Source organism: Cavia porcellus, unplaced genomic scaffold (genome assembly GCF_034190915.1).
Source record: "Cavia porcellus strain 051 isolate PalLab524CR breed Dunkin Hartley unplaced genomic scaffold, mCavPor4.1 scaffold_2, whole genome shotgun sequence".
NCBI lineage: Eukaryota > Metazoa > Chordata > Mammalia > Rodentia > Caviidae > Cavia > Cavia porcellus.
In genome coordinates, this window is record NW_026947485.1 from 55,464,664 (window position 1) to 55,488,992 (window position 24,329).

At 36.3% G+C, this 24,329-nt stretch overlaps 1 protein-coding gene across 1 annotated transcript in view; it reads left to right on the forward strand.

The window, feature by feature from the left end:
• Thsd7a (thrombospondin type 1 domain containing 7A) overlaps positions 1 to 24,329 on the forward strand; it is a 371,111-nt gene that overhangs the window by 164,718 nt on the left and 182,064 nt on the right. Inside the window, exon 2 of the mRNA XM_063242093.1 lies at positions 797 to 1,622. Coding sequence (XP_063098163.1) covers positions 797 to 1,622 — 826 coding nt within the window. The remainder of the gene's footprint in view (positions 1 to 796; positions 1,623 to 24,329) is intronic.

A 24,329-nucleotide genomic window follows, 5' to 3' on the forward strand; every position in this document is an offset into this window, starting at 1 on the left:
CAACTTAAATATCCCATAAACAGCTCTGTAATATGAAATAGTTCAAATTTAGGAAATGAATACGTTAATTAAGCCCCAAATAACTTCTCAGCAAAATGTTCAAAAAACTCTTAGTTGAACCTAAATTCGTTAGTTGTCTCTGTGCCTCACTGGAGGAAATTAGAAAAAAATAATTGTTTGATAAGTTTAAAAGCAGAATATGCTTACATGAAGATCTTCACTTTCCAGCTTTGGTCACCAGAAAGTCAATACTTTAAACACGGTCAGCACACACAATGTATGACTATTAGATCCTTGTGATCGTAGGTTATGAAACAATAAAAAAGTGAGGTGGAAGAGAACAAATGTGGCACAGCAGTTGGCTGCCCAGGGAAAGAAGAGGCCTGAGGAGAGGTAGCCCTCCCAACGGAGCCATTTTCTTTGCCAGTTACTAAAATGTGTTTGACGAGGGTGAGGCAGAAGTAATGGGTTTTCACTCTGACTAATTTCAAGTGTCCTTTATGAGCGAGGGTTTCTAGTTTTGTAAAACACAGCAAAGAAATACAAGCAAGCTCTTAATAATCCTAAAAGGATCCAAAGTGGAAAGGCCCCAGTCATTAAATGTGTATAGACACTGTGACACAGTTCCCCTTCTGTAAAAATTCTTAGCGAAGATCATTACTTTCCGGCAGTCTCTTACAGAGACCTATTTTGTAGCAATTCAGGAAGTTAATTACTAGGCTTTGGGATGCCTTGGGACCTGAAGTAGCCTGTCATTTCCTCCTGGCAGCTCTGTTAACTCTTGTGTCCTTTGCAGGTCCCTGGGGCCGGTGCATGGGAGACGACTGTGGCCCTGGAGGCGTGCAGACCAGGGCTGTGTGGTGCGCGCATGCCGAGGGCTGGACCACCCTGCACACCAACTGCAAGCAGGTGGGGAGGCCCAGTAACCAGCAGAACTGTTTCAAAGTGTGCGACTGGCACAAGGAGCTGTATGACTGGAGACTTGGGCCCTGGAATCAGTGTCAGCCGGTGATTTCAAAAAGCCTGGAGAGGCCTCTGGAGTGCACCAAGGGGGAAGAAGGCATTCAGGTGAGGGAGATCTCCTGCATCCAGAAAGACAAAGACCTTCCTGCGGAGGACTCCATCTGCGAGTACTTTGAGCCCAAACCCCTCCTGGAGCAAGCTTGCCTCATTCCTTGCCAGCAGGACTGCATCGTGTCGGAGTTTTCCCCGTGGTCTGAGTGCTCCAAGACCTGCGGCAGCGGGCTCCAGCACCGCACGCGACACGTGGTGGCACCTCCCCGGTTCGGAGGCTCCGGCTGCCCCAACCTGACCGAGTTCCAGGTGTGCCAGTCCGGGCCATGCGAGGCCGAGGAGAGCCTGTACAGCCTGCAGGTGGCGCCCTGGAGCACGTGCTCCCTTCCGCACCTGAGGTCTGCACGACAAGCCAGGAGGCGGGGCAAGAACAAAGACAAGGACCGAGGCAAAGGAGTCAAGGACCCAGAGGCCCGGGAGCTTATCAAGAAAAAGAGAAATCGAAACAGGCAGAGCAGACAGGAGAACAAGTACTGGGACATCCAGATTGGATATCAGACCAGGGAGGTTATGTGTGTTAATAAGACTGGAAAAGTTGCCGATTTGAGGTAAGGATTATTTCCATGAACAAGCGTCTGTCTAGACCAGGTATATTAAAAGACACTACTATACTAACTCCTGCAATGGACCTAGGAAATGCAGGTTTCCCATCGAGCTACAGCCCCACTAGGGCCCCTCATATGTAGACAGAGACAGACAGAGACAGGGACAGAGAGAGCATGTTTTTATGAGTCACTAAGGCACCCAGACTTCCCTCAGAACGGTAATCTACCTGACCGCAGCCTCCCAGAACTCTGGCTTAAGCAGGCCTTTGAAGGGTAGGAGCCTCTGTCTGTTGTATTCAATTCTTTTTTGAATAATAATATTTAATAATTAAATTAAATATCAAAACCTAGTCAAAGTATCCCAAAATTTAAAGCTTTTGAGTTTCGTGTGATTCTTGATGTTTCTATCTTGTCCACATTTCTTGAGTTAATTTCAGTATTTCCAAACCTAATGCATGAACAATTCTCCACAAGAATATATATACTGTTCCTTTGGATCAGTGGTGCTGTTTTCCTCTATGAAGACAGGAAAATAGAAATAGTGCTTAAGGGCAGGAGTATTGGGATTTTTGAATTTGGATACTTACTTTAGTGGGTAAATGGAATAAAGCACATTTCTAATCTCTACGATATTATAGCATTTTCAGAATTACTATATAAACAAAATCTGCTCTAAACAACGACCTAAGGAGCTTTACCTAAGAATAATTTTCTTACACATTTTATATAATAGAATAACTAAAGAAGAAGACAGGAATCAGGAGAAACTAAGGTAAGCAAAGGGTATTTAATCACAAGTGGCCTAGTTTAGAAAATATAATTGCCTGCATTGCCTAGATGGAAATTATTTAATGAATTATCTTTAGGTACATAATAACTGTATTATGAAAGACTACCTCATGTGTGATTTATTTGTTGTGAAAACAATATTCATCGAGGATTAAGCAAAAGATGCAATGTTCTCTGGACATTCTAAATTTTGCTCTTGGATAAGCCAGACCATCTGGGAGTGGCTTATCTGGCTCATTTACATAATTGTCTTCTGAAATATTTATGCAGTTATGATCTGGATTGAACTGAAGAAATTACAGGATCATTACTCAGAATTTTATATCATACTTATGGTAGAAATGGCATTGAGAGTGTCATCTATTTTATCATGCAGTCTGTTCTCTTGATTAAAAGCATGAGACAATTTCACTGCAGTTTCAACCCATATGCTTCTGGCGAACAGCTGGATTATTTTCCTTATAGCCTTTGGAAACCTTGTAGCACATCTTTCTGTTTACTTTGGCTGTGAAGAACTTAGTGAGGTCTGTTGTTTACTAATATATCCCCCTAACTTTATCTTTTTCTCATGCTCACTATTCATCCTTCTTGTCTAGTGATTTTGCTATGTATAGATTTTGCAATATGATTGAAAGCCTCTTTGGGATAGGATATGGTTTAAATAAATGAGTAAAAAATAAATGATTCATCTAAAACAATAACTTGTTCTCACAATAACATTGTTCTCTTTGCTATTTTTAGGATACTGGCTACCCCTTCCCTACTTGGTATTCATACAATTGTCTTTTGTTTCTGCTGTATAGTGATTTGCTTTTTCTTCATTCCAGTGTTGTCATTCCAACTTTCCTGGTCTCATTCATGGCTGGGTTTTTTGTCTTTATCCTTATACCTCCTTAAATGTGTGAATGTGTGTGTGTGTGTATGTGTGTGTGTGTGTGTGTGTGTGTGTGTGTGTGTGTACCTCTGATTCTATGTCATATGTATCCCTAACTAAATTCTTATTCTTTTCTAATTATTTTTATTTTGGCTATTTCGTGACCTTTTCTCTTGAAGTACTGCAGTTTTCTGTTATTTGGCTCTCACTAAGTAACTGAATGAGCCTACAGGGGGTTTTCCTTGTGTCCTGCTGTCACTGGCTTCTAATGTGGGCATTTAATTTAATTTTGACTGCTCAGTTAAAAGTGTGATTAGGATGATACTTATCTTTACATAGAGCCTAGCATTCATATCCAGTTGTTTAAATTAGGAAACATACTTAAAAACATGGAGATTGTCAGGGTTTATAGCCTATTAGAAATCCCATAATTATAAATATGTTCTGATTGACTAAGGTATAGATTAAGCTTTATGTAAATAATTAAATTTGATTATTAATATTCCTCTTTATTATGAGTCATCATGTATGGTTGAGAAGATTAAGGTCCTAGTGAAGAAGTGACAAAAATCATTTATTTTGAATGTGTCTTGCTCACTTATTACATTGTAATATCAGTGAAACTAATAGATAAAATCAAGAGAATTATCAAAGCACAGGATCACAAATCAAGGAATTAGTGATCAAATTTAAAATATTTTATCATGTAAAAGGTAAAAAATAAAGGCAAAAATATCCTTTTACAGTACCTAAATGAGTTTAGATACATAAAAATGAGAATCTTAGGGTACATTTTTCATAGGGAAATAAAGAATTTAAGAATTGTTGCTAAAATGTCCAAACTAAAGGTAGTAGATAGAGCAGTTCTGATTTCTCCTTTCAAGTGGACAGAAATCACTAAAAATTAAAACATGAATGAAAGTCAATTCTTTTATGAAAACTGAAAACAGTCATTGTTCCGAATCCCAGCTGATGCAGGAGACTTTTTAATGCAAAATGAGATCCAACAGAGGAAGGAAACTGAAAGGGACATTGTATCTTGTCAGCTTTTATGTAATTTCTAAGCATACCCTGATCTTTCTGAGGGCCAAGACAATGATGCCTCCCTAGATGACATAATACGGATCAGTGAAAAGGAGTATGGAATCATCTTGAGTTGTGTTCAAACCAAAATGGTAGATTAGGCCACTCTCAGAGCAAGGAAACCATCTATGCCATTAATGCCAGCTGAGGACTGTGAAGTTGGCAGGCTGAAGGATTAAAGTTTTGAGAAGTAAAAGAGAACTGTGACTCTCACTTGAGCAGAAGCATACTGTCAGCCAGTGACCAGACTTGTTTATAGAATCTTACCAAGGCCATGAGTTGATATGAAAGTCCAGCATGAGTTTCTCTAGGAAACCAAAGCTATGAAAGAAATAGTTTTCTGATCTTAAAATGGGAGATAATTAAATGAGTTTGAAAGTGACATAAGCAGAGCTTAGAAGAGAAATGGAGAGGTATAAAACAAGAACAGAAGTGAAAATCACATAAGACGCAACAAAAAGTAGGAACACATTTAATGGTAACAAAAGTCAGTGAAATAGAACACTTTGAGAATAACACGTAAACTAATTCTGTAAAGAAATAATGGATATGAAAGCAAACCAAGATTACTATATGAAATTCTACTGTTCCTGAAGATAGGACCATAAGAAGTAAAATGAGGAAAATACCAAGAAAAGGCTTTCCTGAAATTAAGGAACACTTTGCCCACACACTGAACTTGCACAGCACTAAAATTCTACTAGAAGAAACTGAAATAATCACTGATGGAAAAACTGATATAAGTTGATGTGGGTTTTTTTTGCCTACTTTTCTAAATTAAAAAATCCAAGTGGAACTTCATATAATGCTCAACTGTGAATTTTAAAAGCATTTTTTTCAAACTAGAAAAATAGGACAGGACAGCAGATTATCCCTAATTACCTAACATTGCTATGTTGTAGCAGAAAACACCCCCCCCCCGCCAACCAGTATATTTGAGTTGCCCAGATGCAAGTTTCTTTTACAGTGCCAGTTGCTTGTCTGTTAAAATCCGCTGATTGTTGAGATGCATAGCTGCTAAGTATGATGCATTTTCTAAGAACCAATCAAAGACAGCCAAGTACTCTACCTGTGTACTTCCCCTGGAAGACCGCATAAAAACCTCCCTCCCTGGGCTTTTGGGCCTGACATTTTGAGGGACAATTGATCCCTGTCAGTTCCAGTCCGACATTAAATAAATGTCTCCAAATCTTTGGTGTCATTTCAGTGTTTCTGTTTTCCATTACAATGTAAGTAGTAGTTAATATAATGGAAAGAAAAAAATGAAAATTTAGAAGCGGTAAAATTAACTTTTTTCATATATTTGAGTTCTATATTAGAAAATTCAAGAGAATCAATTGACAGTATATTATAAACAAAACAGTTCAATAAGACATGAATATGGAAAGTATATCCAAAATCCAATGTATTGCTTAGATACAAACAATAATCAAAAAGTATAATAAAAGCAAAAGATTAAAATATTTCGTTTACAATAATATTTAAATAATCCTAATTATATAAGTCTTTCACTTGATGCCAGACTTGAAAAAGTGCCAAAGTTCATGTGTACTAATGTAGAATAATAAGCAGATATGTAATTTCAAACAGTTCTTTTCAACTATCCAACAAAAACTTAGTAATATAGTATTGTTTTCTTCTTTAATTTCATCTGTAGCCCACTGGTTGTTCAAAAGGTTGTTATTTAATTTCTATGTATTTATGCAGGTTTTGCAATTTTTTTGCCATTAATTTCCAATTTCAGTGTGCTATGGTCAGATATTATGCATGGGAAAATTTCAATACCTTTGAATTTACCTAAGAATGTTTTATGGGATAATATACAGTCTATTTTGGAGAATGTCCCATGCACAGCTGAGAAGAATGTATACTCTGCTGTGGTTGGTGGAACACTCGGTAAACATCTACTAAGCCCAATTGCTTGCAGGTATGATTCAGTTTTATTATTTCTTTGCTGACTTTTTGTCTAGTTGATCTATCTCTTTGAGACAATGGGCTGTTAGGGTCCCCTGTTATAATTTGTTCTTGTGTATTTGGTTTTTCATGTCCATTAGTATCTGTCTTATATAGTTTGGATGCTCCTGTATTTGGTATATATATATTTATAATTGTTAGTTCTTCCTCTTGAATTTTTCCACTAACAAGTGTGTAGTGACTTTCTTTATGATTTTTAATCATTTTAGGTTTGAAATTCATGGTGTCTGCAAATAGAATAGTTACCCCTGCTTTTTTCTGGGTTCCTGTTGTATGAAATACTGTTTTCCATCCTTTGACTTTTAATCAATGAGTTTCCTTTTGGGTCAGATGTGTTTCTTGTATACAGCATATTGTGGGATCATGTTTCTTGATTTATTTTGTCAACTATTTCTTTTGATAGGTGAATTGAGGCTATTTACATTTATGGATATCACTGATATGTACTGGCTCAACTTTGCCATGTTATGTTCCAGTTGTTTGCTTTCTGAGTTTCCCCCTTATTTAATTGCTTGTCCTACCTGGTGGTTTCTTTCTGCTTTTGTTCTGGGGATTGTGATCATTTTTATCTCTATCTAGTATGTGTTTCAGTAATTTTTCTAGGGTTGGTTTGGTGGATGTGAATTTCTTCAGTCATTCTTTGTCATGGAAGTATCTTATTTCTCCATTAGATTTGAATGAAAGTTTTTCTGAGTACATCAGTCTGGGTTGAAAGTTGTTTTCTTTCAGCACTTGAAATACTTCACTCCAAGTTCCTCTTAACTTGAGGGTTTGTGTTCAAAAGTCTGTTGCAATTCTAATGGGCTTTCCTTGATAGGAGAGTTGGATCTTTTCTCTAACAGCTTTTAGTATTGTTTTTAATGCTGCATGTCTGAGATCTTAATTATTATATGTCTGGGTGTAGATTTATGTTGGTTGTGACTGTTTGGCATTCTATATGTGTCACTTTTCTGCATATTAGATTTTTTCCCATGTTTGGGTAATTTTCTGCTTGGGTAATTCACTTCTGTGAATATTTTAGTTATGTCATTTGCATTGACTCCTGCATCTTCAGTGATGCCTGTTAATCTTATATTGTTGCTCTTGGCATCTTCTTGAAGCTGCTGGACTATCATTTCATGCTACTTTGTTATTTTTAAAAGTTCTGTCCTTTCATGATCACTAATTGAGATCCTGTCCTCAAGGTCTGAAATCCTGTTTTCAGCTTCATTTAAACGGTTTTGCCAGTTTTGAATAGAATTTTTTGTTTCTTGGATGTCTCTTTGAGTCTGTTTCATGAATTCTGTTTGTTTTCCACGTTGTTCATTCAAGATTGCAATCAGTTTTCCGTGCTTCTGTACTTTTTTCTCTGTTTCTGCTTTAGCTGTGCTCAGCAACTCCTTTACTAAGGTTGTTATTTCTGTCTTTACACAGGAGAGTACTTCTAATTTAATTTCCTCTAAAGCCTCATGGAGTTGTTTTTTTTTTTTTATTTCACTCACTATCTTTTCAGAGATTTCCGGTGTGCTACTTTTGAAGTCCTCTATTTCAGTGTCACCTGTACTTGCTCCTGGTGGACTAGATGTCTGAGCTTGCATGTTGCTTTTTCACTTTGCCATTTTCTCCTTTCAAGTTAATATTTGGTCCTTCAATCCCACTAGTGTTAACTGTTGGTAGTGTGTATCTTGGGATCCTAATGTAAGATTAATGTTTGTCCAATTGCTGGGTCCCTCAATCAAGAGGTGGGCCAGTCACCTGACTTCCCACCTCAGGGCCTGTTGAGTGAGTCTTATATTCTTCCTGGGCTGACAAGCCTAGTAGTATTGATGTGTCAACTTTTGATTCCTGCTATTACTTTACTTCAGGTTATTCCAGGTCACCAAATCTCCCTGTCTAGAGGGCTTGTGTCAGTTGAGTCCCTACAGTATCCCTATTGTGTGCCTGTGTGTCTTATAAGCCCTTTGGATTTTCTCCAATTTGGGGGAATCCTTATTGGAACAGTCCTCAGCCTGCCTGATGTTTTCTGTGGGCAGGAAGGGGTCACCCACACTCGTCAGACTCACCAGCGTCTTACAGTTAGTTGGAGGGAGCTTTGCTACTGGCCCTATTTACCCACTTTATAGCTCTATTTTAGGGGCATACTCACTACCCTGAACTGGAGCCTGCTGAGATCTTCTGTTTGGGTGAGGCAGTTACTGAATCTCCCTTAAAGCTAGCACAGTTAATCTGCTGTATTTCAACGTTCTGGGAGAAAGGGTAGGAGCTAAAGATCAACAGCAGTATTAGGTCCAGGAGGTAGGGAGTGTCCCCAAGGGGCCAGCAGCTGTCCTGGGTCCAGGTGTCCACTGAGCAGCAGGCCAAGGTCCTAGGGCTGGTGGCGGAACTAAGTGCTGGTTGGAGTCATGCCTGTTTCTGGGTTTTGAGGGATGTTTCAAAGCTTCCCTGGTGCACTGGGAATCAGGGAAAAGTGGGAAAAGTAGGAACTTGACCCATTTTTGGCTCCTGGGGCAGACTGCTGCAACTGCTTGCCACTTAGAGCTCACTGAGTGTGGGCCAGTTAGCCCACAGGGACTCTGTGTCTCCTCTGGTGATTTCAGACACAGGGCATGGTGTTACTGCCTGGGAGGAAAGTTCTAAGGCTTCCCTGTGTGCTTTAATTCAACCCCGCACGCATGGTCAGGGCCTAGGACTGGATTCTGGGCCCTGCTTGCTGCTTGCAGTTGGCTGGGTATGGCCTGGTTAACCCCGCTGGTACCTCCAGTGTATTTTAGGGTGATTTAAGATGCAGGGCATGGTCATACTGCCTGGCAGCAAAGTTCCAAATTTTCCCATGCGCTAGAATTCCCCCTGCATTTGCTGCTTGGAGTTGGTTGGGCGTGGTTAAACAAATATTTTTTTAAAAATACCAGAAGACAACAGAATTTTTAAGTCCTAAAATTAGGGAGATTACTCTAAATTATGCTGCAGGCAACAGAGATCATATAAGAAACAGTTGATGTGTTTCATTACACTGTCTTTAAAAAAGAATATTTTGTTCAGAAGGAAAAAATATGTACATACCATATATATATATAGGAACCTAAATAGCAAATTGAAAAAAAATGGGATGCACATATACCATCAGGAAAGAGTTAATTTTCTCAAAAGACAAAGAGCTACTACAAATCCTTGAAAAAAGGTTTAAATTATTTAATACACATACCAGCAAACAAAGAGAACATATCACAGAAAATTATGCTAATCTTCAGTTATAGAAATCAAAATATTTAGATTTCATTTTACCTGTCAAATTAGCATAAAATCACTAAGACAGTACACAATTTCAGTGATTCATGAGAAGGACATATAAGACTCAGCGCATGATTTCACTCATGGCTAAAATTATTACAATTAAGGAATAAAAGGTGTGAACAGCAAAGGGAACATGTGCGTGAGAAGTGTTAAAGAAATCAGAAGCATGGCTCCTGAGTCTTCCCCTGTGGAGATACCCAGTGTACACTTAATTTCTCCAATAAGTAGTTGTAACAGCACACATACAGTGGTATTTCCTAGGCAAGCTATGTGGAAACTCAAATGTTCCAAGTTTTATTGGAGACTGATTACAGACACTTTCTACCTAGTATGACAAAATTCTAAATTCTCAGAAGGAAAGCCAGAACTTACCACAAACCACATTGTTCCTGCAAACAGATTAGGCAAAGTAAGTCACATAGCAAGACATTTTGTAAAACTGTACAAAATACTCCCTGTTAAGTTCCATAAACCAGCCAACAAAGCTCCTTGTTTCTCTCCCTCTCTCTTTCTGATACTCAGAATGAACCAGTGATCCTTACACTAAGGTGCATCTGCATCCCTTTTCTACATTTTATTTTGAGACAAGGTCTTTCTAGGTTTCTAAGGTGCTCAGGCTGGGTTAGTACTTAAAATTGTTTTGCCTCAGTCTCCCAGAGTGCTGCGATTATATATTAAAGGATTATTAAAGAAATCTGAAGGCAGAAGAGGTACTCTCAAACATTCTTGGTGAGGCAAAAGTTGATACAACTTATCTGAACAATAATTTTACAATGTACATCAGTAGTACAAATGTACACTTCATTGACAGTGATTCTCTTCCTTGGAATGTCTGCTGAAACATATATCTAAGTATACAAATATATGTATTATTTTAATTATAGCACAATTCATCACTGAAACTAACAATCTAAATTCCACCAATGAAGCATTGCTTAAATAATCTTGTTTCCATATGTGGAAGATATGAAATCATTATCAAATGGAATTATTGCCAGAAAAAATATAAGACTTCTATTTAAACTAGAGGAAGTAAAGTCAGCTTAATTCCACTTGACTGCCCTGAAATCACTCGGAAACACCAGTAAGTCAGTTAAACATTTCTACCTGCTACAAAAGTAGGAAAGTGGTGAAATGAGAAAAGGAGGTTTCTGTGTGATAAATCTGGATCTCAAGAAGAGGAGATAGGGCACAGAGCATGAAACAGACTCCCCTGAATACCCAGCACACAATTCTGAAAACCACCATTCTGTTTGGTTATCTCAGTGGGGTTGAGGGGACAAGGACCACCCACAAGGAAGAGCCAGTATCACAGGCAGAGTGTAGCTGGGGTAGAAACTAGGGCAGGGTTACTTCTCAGGGCTCCAGGGTGAAGGAAGATCTTGGAGACGAACTGGAACTGGAGCGGTAGGGAGAAGAGGCCACTGTCTGCAGATTGCAGCAAGCAGGTCCCAGATGCTGCAGGGGTCCCAGATCACCTCCTGTGGAAATAAAAAGCTAATCTGCATATCAAGGGCACAAGTGTCAGGGGAAAGTATGAAAACTGTATGAGTAACACAGGAAATATTTGGTAGAGGGAATTCTGACTCAAAAACAGCTTCCATTTGAGCTAGTACGGTACACTTGCCTGTAGTTCTAACACTTTGCAAGGCCAAAGCAGGAGTACCATGAGTACAAGCAAGACCCGGACAACTTAGGGACTTACTGAGACCCTGTCTGAAAGCAAAAACAACAAATAAGCAAACAAAGGGGACATAGCTAGGGATGTAGCTCAGTGCAAAGGCCCTGGGTTCAACCTCCAGTACCAAAAATATCTTCCATTTGAATACATTTTGTCTCACAAGACAACTACTAATTGTGATTTAAAGTTCAGTGGAAACCTTACCAAGAAATGTGGGAAAGTTATCCTAGTAAATTCTTGAGGTAATAAGACAAAGTTAGGATTTTAAAAATATTTTGTTGTTATTTTTGTAAACCAAAAGAAGTAGATTTATCCAGTTTCTAGATAACACCATAAAACAAATAATTCAGGCACAAATTCTTAAGTATGAAAAATGAAGAAAATCTAATTCCTTTAGAAAACAGGCATATTAGCCTATTAATCTCTTGTTTCTGTTACCAAATTCATATTCTCTTTTAAGACTCTATAAATTCAACCACAACATTTCACATAGTATGAGTAATGTTTCTTGAGTGATTTCCTGATTATTTTTTCTGAGGCTCTTCTGATACAACCACTCTCCTCTTGAAAATACAATCTGTTGATCAGAAAATTATATTTCTTCTCCACCCTGTCAGTCTCTTAGTGCTTGATTGTTATTTTACCTTAGATTGCCAACTAGTAACTGATATCATTTTCTATTTTGATTGCTTTCTAGAATGGGGATATGAAATTTGAATATAAAGCTCCTGGCTTTGTAGTCATATAAAAATTGGTGGAATGAATACAAGGGACTGAAGTAATGGATAATTAGGGGTAAGAACCACTAAATAAGTATACAGAAACCTAAGCATTCATTGCTACCCTGGGCTGAACAAATCACTTAAAGTTTTGGAGACCTAGTATTTTAATCTGTAAAACTGTATGTGGAGGGACAGTGAGGGGAAAGGGAAGGAAAAAACTGAGAACTCTAAAACCCTTCTGAACTTTATGATTTAATGAACTCTAAGCAAAAGCTACACTTCAAACGTTTGTGGCGTTAATGTCTTATGTGTCTTTATTGGCAGATAGTTAATTATTTTTTCCATGCATCCCACAAATCAGTTCCTACTGAACCATCAGGACAAGTGTAAATGCCTCCTACATGGAACACAGCTCAGCAGGCTTGAGAGAACCTGCAAGGGTTTCTATAGTCGAGGTGCTCTGCGGATCCTGAGACCCACTCCTGTACTTCCTTTTAGATTTTTATAAATTTAATATTATCCTCACCTCAATAATGGTAGAAAGAGGCCTACTATTTAAAGCAACACTGATTGTTTTCGGGTTAATCTGAATTTGTTTATAAAATCACTATTTCTTATGCAAAAATAGCATGCTTTCATATTTTAAAACTTTAATATGGAAGCACTGATATGTCTGCTTAATAATCACCACGTTTCTTGTGTACTAACCTCAGTTACACACACCGCAGACTAAATGAATAGAATCAGTATGTCCACACACTCAAGTACATAGTAGATCACTGGGAGGAAAACCTTCCTTCTCTCAAAATGTAGAACTCACTGGGCAGTACGCAGTTATGTTTCCCTCTCAGTCCTTAATCTGAACTCTAAGCAGAATGTTCACAAAGCTCCTTACTTTTCTTCTTTCTGGTGGGATCCTACCTAAGAGAAGCAGCAGCAGTGTGTGAAGAGGAGAGTGAGAGGAGCCGGGGTGTTTCTTCCTGCTTGCTTACTTCCTCTAACAAAGGCTGCAGGCCTAGCAGCCTTCTCCTCAGGTCTAGGTCCACCTCAGGTTCTGGCAAACCCTCCCTGATCCTTTTCTCCCCTGAGGCTTGTGCTCTCTAGCTCCAAATTTCTCTATCATTCCTCGATGATCCTTTTTCTTCTGTTAATAATCCTTTTGTTAAGCTCTTGTCAACTACCCGTCTGAGTTTAGAATCTACTTTCTGTTACACCTACCTGACATGCAAAGCTATCTTAGTGTTCAAAATCAGAACTACAAAATTGTATGGCATTGTTACTTATTAATGTATTATGGAGTTATTTTTATTTGTAAAATGAAAGGCACCAAGACATTCCACATGCTGGAATATATTGGCCAGAACTCCAAGGAGAAATCCAATTCTCTAGAACCAGTTTTTGACTACAGAAAATGTGACACAAAATAATCAGTAAAATATGAATGCCCTGTCTTATGTCTGTAGAAGAGGACAGTACATGCAAGTGACCACTGAGGCAGGGAGTTCTTCCTGGAGCACAGCGGATAGGATTAGGATGGCCGCCTGGAGGGAAATCTGATGGAGTCAAGGATTAGTAGGCACACAGGCTGAGGAGGGGAACAGAGAAAAACTGTGAGAATGACAAAAACAAAGGCATTTGAGACGATGGGATTTACATCTGTCATGTTCATTTTGCAAAAATATAATGTCCATAAATTGTTCAGACCTCAGATTAGGATAGGAGAAGAGGATCATCTAGCATAAGAGTGGTGCCAAGGACACAGAGAAATCTTGGTGCTTGAGTTTAAATGTTTGAATTCTCTAGGTCCACATGTGTGAGTAATGGGGTTTTGATCACTATCTGATATATTTATTTATAAATTACAGAAATTTATGCATTAAAAAAATAAAACTTTAAAATAAGTAAGCAAATAATACCTTGATGATTATTGTGACTTCATATTATCTTTGGATAAGGCATATTATTCCTGAATGTGTACATTATTGCTGTTTTTGTTTATCTTTATTTTATGTATATATACTTTGTCTTGTATGTATATTTTAAATAACATGTATTTTATGAATATATATTTTACTATATAAATAAAATGTACTTTCTTATGTTACAAGTAGAGATCTTCTCTATTTAACATATTACAATCATTTAGTCAGTGAACAAGTATTGATTAAGCACTGTGTGTCTGGTTCTTTGCTAGACACAGCTATAAATGCAGTGATATAAAATATAACTCATTAATTTTATTTTTGTGATGCTAGGGATCAAATCTATATCACTTTGTATACCTGGAAGTGCCCTGCTATTGAGTCACAACCCGTAAAATCCAACTTTTATGCATAAGAATATTTTTGAGTCACTGTATATGAAATAAAGTAGATATTATTAACCTTATAGACTACAGAAATTTAGTAGTATAGATTTCAAGTAACTTTCCCAAGTCACCTGCAAACAAGCAAAAAAAGAGCAAGAAAAGGGCATGTCCAGGGTCCTACAACTATTTTATCTATGAGACCTGTATGGTGCTATGGAGTTCTGAAAGAATTGTATGATACGAAGGAGTTAAAGTCATCATATTATAATGACACATGCATCCCCATGTTTATAACAGCATAATTTATAATAGCAAAATCTTGGAAATAGCCAACAGATGAATAGGGAAAGAAAATATGAAATTCATACACAATGGGATATTATGTATCTCCCCTAAAGAAAGATAAACTTGAGGTGTTTTTAGGTAAATGGATGTACTCTCAAGGCAATATTAAGTGAGTTAAATTAGAACACTAGTTCAGAATTGCATAGTTTCTCTTATAGGAGAAACCCAGAATATAAATAAAAAGTAAAATAAAAGATAGGCAATAGGAAATAGATAGATAATGGGAAGAGGAACAAGAGTTGGAAGAAAGGGAGAGAAAGAGGCAGGGAAAGGAGGTAAAAGAATTGAAGAAAAACTGGAAATAGAGCTTTTACAAATAAGAAGACCAAGAGTTGGAAGGAGAGAGGAGAGATGGGAGAGCTCAGGGATGGCAAAGGTAAGTAGGATGTGTGACATTTGTGTAATCAGTAGAGACTGCAACCATATGCTAATATAAAACAATAAAAACAAGCTTGATCTCTTCATTCACAGCAGAAGTAGAAGTCTTCTATCATCTTATAGTTTGCATGTTCCCAGAAGGATGTACATTTAGCTTACAGAGTTTAATACTAGGAGAAAAATAAGTAAAGTATATATTTATCAGCAGTCAGTTAAGAGGAAGCACACATGTGCTTATGTACAGATATATACCAAGGACATACTAAATACTAGCGTAACTAAACACTGAGAAAAAATGTCCAAAACAGCCTATTGTTTACTAGACCAGCACGAGGACCCAAAATAACTGCTGTAGTCATAATTATAAAACAGGTCTTCCACTTTTTAAATGTTCCATTTAATATCCTTCATTAATGGTGATATTTTTCTTCAAATTTATGATACAGTTTATACACTCCTCTCATCCTGATCTGTTTACCTAAGTTGTTACCCAAACGTGTTTCTATATAATTTGGTATTTTTCCTCTACTGAATTTTATTACTTGAACAAAAAGATATTGTTGTACTGTAAAAATCTTAATAGCTCATTCATATTATTTCAGATCCTAGATTTTGTTAAAATTTTTATTTTTTTAAATATTGAAAGTTTTCCCAGGATTTTTAACATGTATTCTATAAGCATATATACTAACACACTGTGTCTCTTATATATACATTTTAGTTCATGTAATAGCAATAGATAAATCTCCAGATAAACTATTTTATCAATGAAAGACAACATCAATCTGTAAAATCTCTGTCCAACTAAGACAAATTTTGCATATACTATAATCAGCTGTGAGAAAATGTTGAAATTCCAAAATTTAAGAATCTTTCAGTTTTAAAATTACAGGGTTTTACTGAATAATATTAGAGACCTATAATAAAATGAAAACATTCATGAAAGAAAAAAAGATATGAAAAACAATATCGAGACATAGTTTATTCAATTAAAAGAAGAGATTTTTGTTCATTTCATTCATTGTATATCATTTAGCATGTATCTCAATATGGTAATACTAAAGAATTTCTTTGGTTAAATATTCTGTCAAAATTAAAAAATACATCTTTCTTAGTACTGTAAAGACACTCTGTTTTTGAGCATTTGTTTATTTAGTATAACCTTGTTCATTGTGTCTTTACTTATATTGTCTGTTACTTTCTTTTTACATTTTGAAACCATCAAGTCATTTAGTCATCAATGCTATTAGTTAGATATGACTTTAGCAAACTAAGGGCTACTGTCAATGTCCACATATGAACTAGCGAATTCGAAATTTCCAGGTGACCAGCTGGGTCACTTGCCATGTTCTAAAGCAAGAGTATCTATCATGACCAGTCTTCTTCACCTCACCTCTAACAAAAGTTCTCTGGATCACTGCCTACAAGTATTTTTCAAAACCACTTTATTGAGGTATAATGTCATCTGTCAAGCCATACAAGTTTTATGTACAGCTCTTTTTTTTTTTTTTTTTTGGTAGCAGGAATCAAACTCAGGACTTCAGGCTTGCCGAGCTGGCACTGTGCCACTAAGCTATATCCCCTGCCAGATTTTACTTACAGTACTGTGCTGTATGGCAATGCTTTGGTTCACTGTATACTACATGTAAAATATTGGTCCCATAAGTTTATAATGGAGCTCAAAATGTCCATCATCTAGAGGCATCATAGCTATTGTAAGAGCTGCACTTTACTTACATGTCTGTAATAATGCCGATATAAACAAATCTTCTGCATTGACATTTATATAAAAGTACAGCAAATAGAGGTACTAAATATGTAGTAGGCTACACTGTCTAGGTTTGTGTAAATGCATGCCCTGATGTATGCACATGAATACAATCAGCCAATCATGCATTGTCAGAATGTGTCACCATCTTTAAGCACCATGTGACCGTATACATTTAGCTCAGTTTTTAGAGACAGGAATGTATTTCTGAAACCGTGAGGGCCATCAGTATACACATTACTTCCCCAGGTTTCCTCTTGCTTTATTATTATTATTATATAATTATTTTTATTTTGTGTAATAAACACACCTAACAGTAAGAATTGTAAGTGTACATTACCATTTTGAATATAAGTGAAGAATCTATCGCAGGACAATTTAGGAAAAGGAAGATCTGAGGTAGCACTTTAAAATATTCATGTTTAAGACACAGGAACCAAACTGCCTAATGATTTCCCCGCATAAACTTTAAGATCATTCTGTTTTCCTCACTTTTCCAGGCAGTGTCATGAATATCTCACCCTTGGCTTACCCGGTTTGGTTCTCTTGCTGGAGCTGGTGAGAGAGAAGTTCCCTATGGGAACTGGCGCTTCCTGGAGCAGTCCAGCTGCTGTGATCAGGGCAGTGACCTTGCGTTTTCTTGGCAGCAAAGTGACCTTCCCCATTGTTTTCATTGCTTTGCTTGAATTCCACTAGCTTGATGTGGCTAGTACTGAGCTTCCCTCTGATTTAAATATAAAAAAGGGTTTTAAATCAGAGGAAATATTTTCAAAAGGAAAAAATCCCCATAGGCTAAGGAAATAAATCATAAGTCACTATTTGTATAACCTAATTAGGAAGATTCTTACTCTCTTACAGTTTAGTAACTGCATTAGTAATTTCATGTTCTACATATCTCTTTTGCTTTTTAAAATTGTTGTTCATCTACTGAGCTTTATTTTAGACATCTACTTAAATATTCTCCATATTATATTCTTTATTTCTCTAAACTTGTGACATTTTAATACGTGATTACTTTTTCCCTAATATTTCTTTGAGAATTTTCTTCTCTGTTTAATACAAATATTATACAGGATTTTCAAAGGATATGATCAGAGAAAAACTGTTTCTGTAGCATTTATGAGGATAGCAGCTGAATCGCAAATGAATAAAATTAACTATGCTGGGATTTGCACAAGAAGCCTTTGTATTGCAAAGATCTCAGAATATTGACGTGAGCCTATACAGTGACATGGAATGGAATAAAGAAAGCATGTTTTTAAGAAAAATTAGTCATATCCACCAAAAATTGAGATTACTCTAGGTCAGTGGTAGTGAACCAATGGCATGTATGTCATTTTTCCTTTAAGAAAAAAAATGATCATGTCTAAGTTGTTTTTCCTAACCTAAAGCCTCAGTATTAGGCTTAATTAGAGTGTTGGCACTTTGAGATGAGTAAGTGGGTTTGGGGATGCAGGTTGGGCCCTCATCTCTAAAAGGTTTGCCAGCACAGCTCTAGGTTTTCCCTTTGATTTTATAAGTTGAGTCAAAAGTTTTTGAAAGCTACTAATGGCTGTAAGCCAGACCCCAAACTGAACTATATAAAGATATGAATACAAGTATAGTTCACTTCACAGATAGATGAGAATGGAGATAGGCATTGAAATAGAGATGTACATCCTAATTTAAGACTATTAAGTATGAATTTGTCAGAAATTATTTTCAGTGGTGTAAAACTTGTGAATACACTTGGTCCTCATGCAATGTACTGTGATATGTACATCATATGTGATATGCTGATACATTTTGAATTTCCTAAATGTTTTCAAATACTTCTACTGAACATATATCTCCCTGGCAGGCTTTAATCTATCAAAGACTGTATATAGCAGAATTAAGATGCAAATGGCCAGAACACAGTACATACTTCAGAGTTCTGCCTGCAAGCAGGTCTTGTTCCTGCATACGATGTCTCTAATTTTGTTTATGAGTAAAAGAAAACATAACAACATTAATTTAAATTTATGTAACTCTAAGTAGAACCAGATATTTTGTGTCTTTTATAGGTTATGTTATATAGACTTTCTATTGGTAAAAATGAGTTCTGTATGAAAGAATAAATGAGAGGTCCTGTGTATCTTAGCTGGAGTAATTTGACACAGTGGCACAATTCAATTTACTGTGTGTGGTGTGATGGGAAGACTTAACTATTCCAGGTCAAATTGGATTAAAACAAAAACAATCTTGGCAGGAGAAGGAGCACGTTACCTCTAAGGGGAAAAGAAGATTTTGGTATAATAAGCAGGAGCAAAAGAAACAAAAGCCGAAGAGCAAGCAGTAAATAGTTTCAAAAAAGGTGCCTGATGACTTCGAGAATAAGACAAAAGCATCTGAGCTTCTTTTCAAGTAAGCTAGGGAAAATTGTTTTTGAATTGGCATGGTATGCAAACTAGATTGGAGCCCAAATTTTAGAAATTGGATTTCTGGAGGTCACAAATGGACTGACAAAGACCAGGCTCTAGGTATCAACAATGGAGATATTTGCTTCAACAGACAGTACAGGGTCAACTCAAGAGTAAATTCAAGGGTTGAGGATTTAGTTTAGTGATGTAAGCACCTGCCTGGCAAGCATAAAGTTGTGAGTTCCATCCCTGAAAAAAAAAAAAAAAAAGAGTAAATTCAGTTTTAACAATTTCCATTTAACAGTTTCATCGTGTCTTATAATACCTGCCTGATATCAGCCTCCATCTTTAGTATTTCTGAAAAAAAAAGGCAGAGTGTTAGTATGATGGAATAGATTTGCAAGTACCAAAAACAGAAAAGCACAAAGTTACCCATTTTATTGGGGTATTCTGTTCTTTCACCTCTCAAATAATATACAGATTTTAAATTGGCTGTTCACCCCTTCATCTGTGTTTATTAAATAAAAATTTAAGCATCTATCTGTATTTACTTAAAGAATAACTTTTATGTGTACTAGCATTGATAATTTATATCTTGTAATTTGTGTACTCTGTGAATCCAGCAGTATATATGTAGTTATGTAAAACATGATAGGGTGACGGGGACACATAAAATCATTAATTAGTATTTTTGGGGTCTTGTTTTATTTTGTTTTCTTTTCTTTTCTTTTCTTTTTTTGGTACCAGGGATCAAACTCACAGCCTCACGATTACCAGGCAGGCACTTAAGCCACTGTGCTAAATTCCTGGCCCTGGGTCTTGTTTTGTGAGGAAATACATAGCTGTTTGTTCTGTGCCTTCATTCTCTAGCTGGGAAGTTAAATCTAAAGTCTTTTAAGAGATGCCATAATATTTAATTTTTGAGGCATTCTTTACTCAGTTAAAACCTAACTGGGCTTTTATTTTGTTTATGTTTATTGATTATTTAACCTAACAAGATAATTTCATGGTAGTAATACCTAGTTCTTCACTATACTAATAGAAAGTAATATTGAGTATGTGTAATTTTCTATGCAGTAAAAAAAAAAAGATAAAGAAAGTAAGATAAACTAAATCTACAATTTAAAAATAATAATATGAAACTGATGATTGTAGTATAAATTGTAAAGACAGTGTTTTTAAAGAGGTAAAACCACCATGGGACAGGTGAGAGTTGGGAGGCTGGGCAATGCCTTCATGTAGGCCATGGGTGATCATGGTGGGGAGCATGAGGAGAATCAGGAAGCCAAACCACCTTCCTGTGAGCCAGCCAGTGCCAGTGCATGGGCTGGGAGGCAAGAAGAGCAGCATCCCCCAGTCCTGTAAGCGACAGGCTGATTTGGAGAGATGATAGCACCTGAAATGATAGCAACTGAGGTTAAAAAAAAATAGTAACTTAATGCTTATATTGTTTGATTGAATTTGTAGGTCTGAAAGTGATAGTCTGAGCATCTATTTGGAGGATAACAATATGCATTATAGCAGCTGTGGAGGATTTCCTTTTGTCTTGTTTTTGAAATCCAATGTTTTGTTCCATTTTACTGTTTTGTTTTATTCCTATATCTGTTAATTTGAGCAACTATTATGAAGATAACAATATGCAATATAATGACCATTTTAAATTGCTATCATCCAGTTTGAACATCCATGTAGCTATTATTGTTCTTTGTTGTTATTATTGTTGTCATTTTGTTTTTGTTGTTTTTTTATATTTGTGTCTTGATTTTCATATTATTTCTTTTTTCTCTTAAAAAAAACAGAAAAATAAAGAGATATCATATCAGTCATATGAAGTTTTAATGTATTCTTACTGGAGTCCTAGGCTAGATACAAGATTTTGCAAGTCCCATAAGAACAGATTTGGCCACTTGCTGCTGCTAAAGTCTAATCAGAGAGATAGAAAGAGAGAGAGAGGCAGAGACAGAGACAGACAGAGAGAGAAGTGGTGTGAGGCAAGAGAGCACTTTATACTGATGGCCACAGATGGAGAGGCAAACAGCAACTTCAGCCAAGTCTTCGGGTTCTGAGGACAGCTTCAGAATTATTTAGGGAAAAGACAGAAGGAAGCAGGGACCAGGAAGCATGCATAGTGAAGATGTTTTGGCTTAGCTGTGCTCGGAGATCATCTCTAGTCTGGTTCTGTGGGGTCCACTGGCTTCAGTGAAAATTTTACTGCTTGAAAGGACAGTTTGTCCTTCATCATGTAACTGAGCCTGTTTGAAGGGGAACCCTCTGCTCTTAACATGCGGTAATTGCTCTCACTTTTAGGGATTCCTTGGTTCACATTATGGGGTGATCTGCCTATAACATTCACAGTGCCTAAACTCTTGAAAATCTCTTGGCTGCCTTTATCCTGGTTACATTTTCAAGTTGTAAGAGGGAAGAGGGGGTTTAGATAAATAAAGGACTCATCATCACTGTCATTAGCAGCGTTTAGACACACTGCTCCAATGATTAAATGTGTGCAGCGTTGAGCAAGGACCTGACCCAAAATTTAAGAAAGCAAAGAAGAAAGCTGGAGGAAGAAGTGAAGGAGGAGTTGGTGCAGGTAACAAAAGCAGCCTCACTGTTACAGTATCATGGCATGAAGAACGGACTGGTAGATGGGAACTAAGTGAAATAAAGGGAGGATGGAAAAAGGAATCGCATAGAAACTAATTTAAATTGAATCTGTCATAATTTGGATAACAGTCGAAAATGAAACACGTAGTGGATCATTTCTTGCAGTGTTGACGTTTACAACTGTCAGTCAGACTAGGAAGCCCTGTGAAATCGTGATGTGTGTGCTTTGCTCTGTCAGGTGATTTTTCGATTCACAAATCTGATTTCTGAAACTGCATTTGCACCGCCAAATGCGTTTGGAAAGCAAACATTTCTTAATGTTATTTGTGACGTTTCTTAGTAGGAGCACACTGGTGACATACTTTTACAAAGCTTTATTTTACCTCTTACTATATGAAGCTGAGAGTCTGTAGCCCAGAGACAGAAATGAACTGAGGGTGGGAGCTCTATGTTGTTGCTCTGGGACAGAGCTGAATGGTTCAGAGTGTTATTTGGTTGGGAAGCGGGAGGTTGTTTTGTTTTTTTCCTTCTGAGGAGATTTACTGAGAGTGGCTGTTGGAGAAGTACAGAAAAGGTCTGGTTCTATCATCTCAGACTCAGTGTGTTGCCTTAGTTAATGCCTGAGCCATTTGCCTTTGATAATGAGCACGTTTCATATCATTCATCTGAGAATGTCTATTGGATTCTTGTTCCCTACCCTCTGCTGGCTCTTCATATGGATGGTTAATTTTAAAGTTTAGGTAACATACATAAATCATGCAAAATTTCTCTATAAAATTTAGTTATTTTTGCTTTAATAAAGAGGCAAAGACTAATAACCACTGGGTGGAGTTATCATTATAAAATTGCCTTCAAGTTTACATATAAAAACTTGAAAATCCAGTTTATTTTAGTTAAATTTGTTTTCTCCTTCCTGATAATTATTTGTCTTTGTGCTCTTGGGACTAAATACAGTGTGTAGTATAATCATAAACATATTTATTATTCATAAAAATGGAAATTTATCTTTCTGATTTTAAACTGAAAACAATAATCTAAAAGAAAAACAAAAAGTTACCTAGAATCCAATCATCCTGAAATAACTATTAACATTTTAGTGACTGTGTACTACACATATTTATTTACACATCTAACATATTTTGTTGTTTTCTTGAAAAATGGTTTTTATGCTTTATACATTTCTGCATCTTATTTTTGTTAACTAAATCATGTGGAAACCCTACTAAGTTTTTCAGAGTAGCTCTACCCATTATTCTCATATTCTTTTTTATGAACATTAACTATTATTTTCTTTATGGCTTTATGGTACTGTGAACATTTCTACAATAAATATCCTCATAAAATGTCTGTGTGAAATGATACTTTTATTTGTAGATGGCAGATTCCCAGTATTCCTGGATAAAATTAAATTTTAAAAGCTAATTCCACGTGCTTTATCAGTACTATTTTTCTCTCGTTCTTTGGTACAGAAACTCCTGATTGTTCCTAGTCTTATACATACTTTGTGATATGACATTTTTGCTTGAATTTTCATTTCTTACTGTAGTGAATCTGTACATTTTGTCATTTACACATGGTTTTGCATTTCCCCTTCTCTAAATCTCTGTCTGCCTGTCTCTATCTCCTATATATGTGTGTGTATATATTTATGTTATATATATATATATATATATATATATATATATATATTTATTTATACTCCTTTTATAATGTGTGTTAAGATGTATGTAGCATGAGCATATGCTGGGATCTCTTCTGTTTGTACTTTTCCCATTTTATAGTAATTCATATTATTTTTAATAATTAAATCTTTATAATATTCATGAAATGTTTTCAAATCTATCAGTAATCCTTAGACTAATATGTTTAATTTTTAAACATCGAAATGTTTCTTTTCTGTCACAGTATCCACATTTTTATTTGAATTTAATGTGGCATTCCTAATCATGAATTATACAGTCTCCTAGACTTTCTTGGAAGATTTATACTGTGTTGTTTTAATTTAAAATTTATGCCTTTCATCAATCTGGACTTTATTTTATGGATGTATAAGACAGCTTCATATATCATGTTCTTTCCCTTGGATGTATGGCAGCATGAAAACCATTTTAAATGTATCACATGTTTTCCATTTATTTGAAATGGAAATTTCTCAGATTATTTTGGAATCTAATCATAGATTCTCTATCACGCATACCTGACCACCTTACAGTACTATGCTATAGGAGAAATGATGTTCCTCTTCGTACTTCTTCTCCATTATGATTTCCTAGTCAACAATAAGGTCTTCGCATGTATCTCTAAGAAAAACTATGCTGACTTTTCACTAGGATAGAGTATATTTAAGGTCCCTAGAATTTCCCTCAAGACTGAATTTTCTTTTCCTATTTCTTTTATAATATATATTGTGTTTTAAAACATACGTGTTTTATGTAGCCCATGGCTATTTCTTACTGTATTAACCCCTAAATAGTCTAGAGGTGATTTTTTTCCCTTGCTGATATAAACACAACTTTTTAAAAAATTCCAATATATC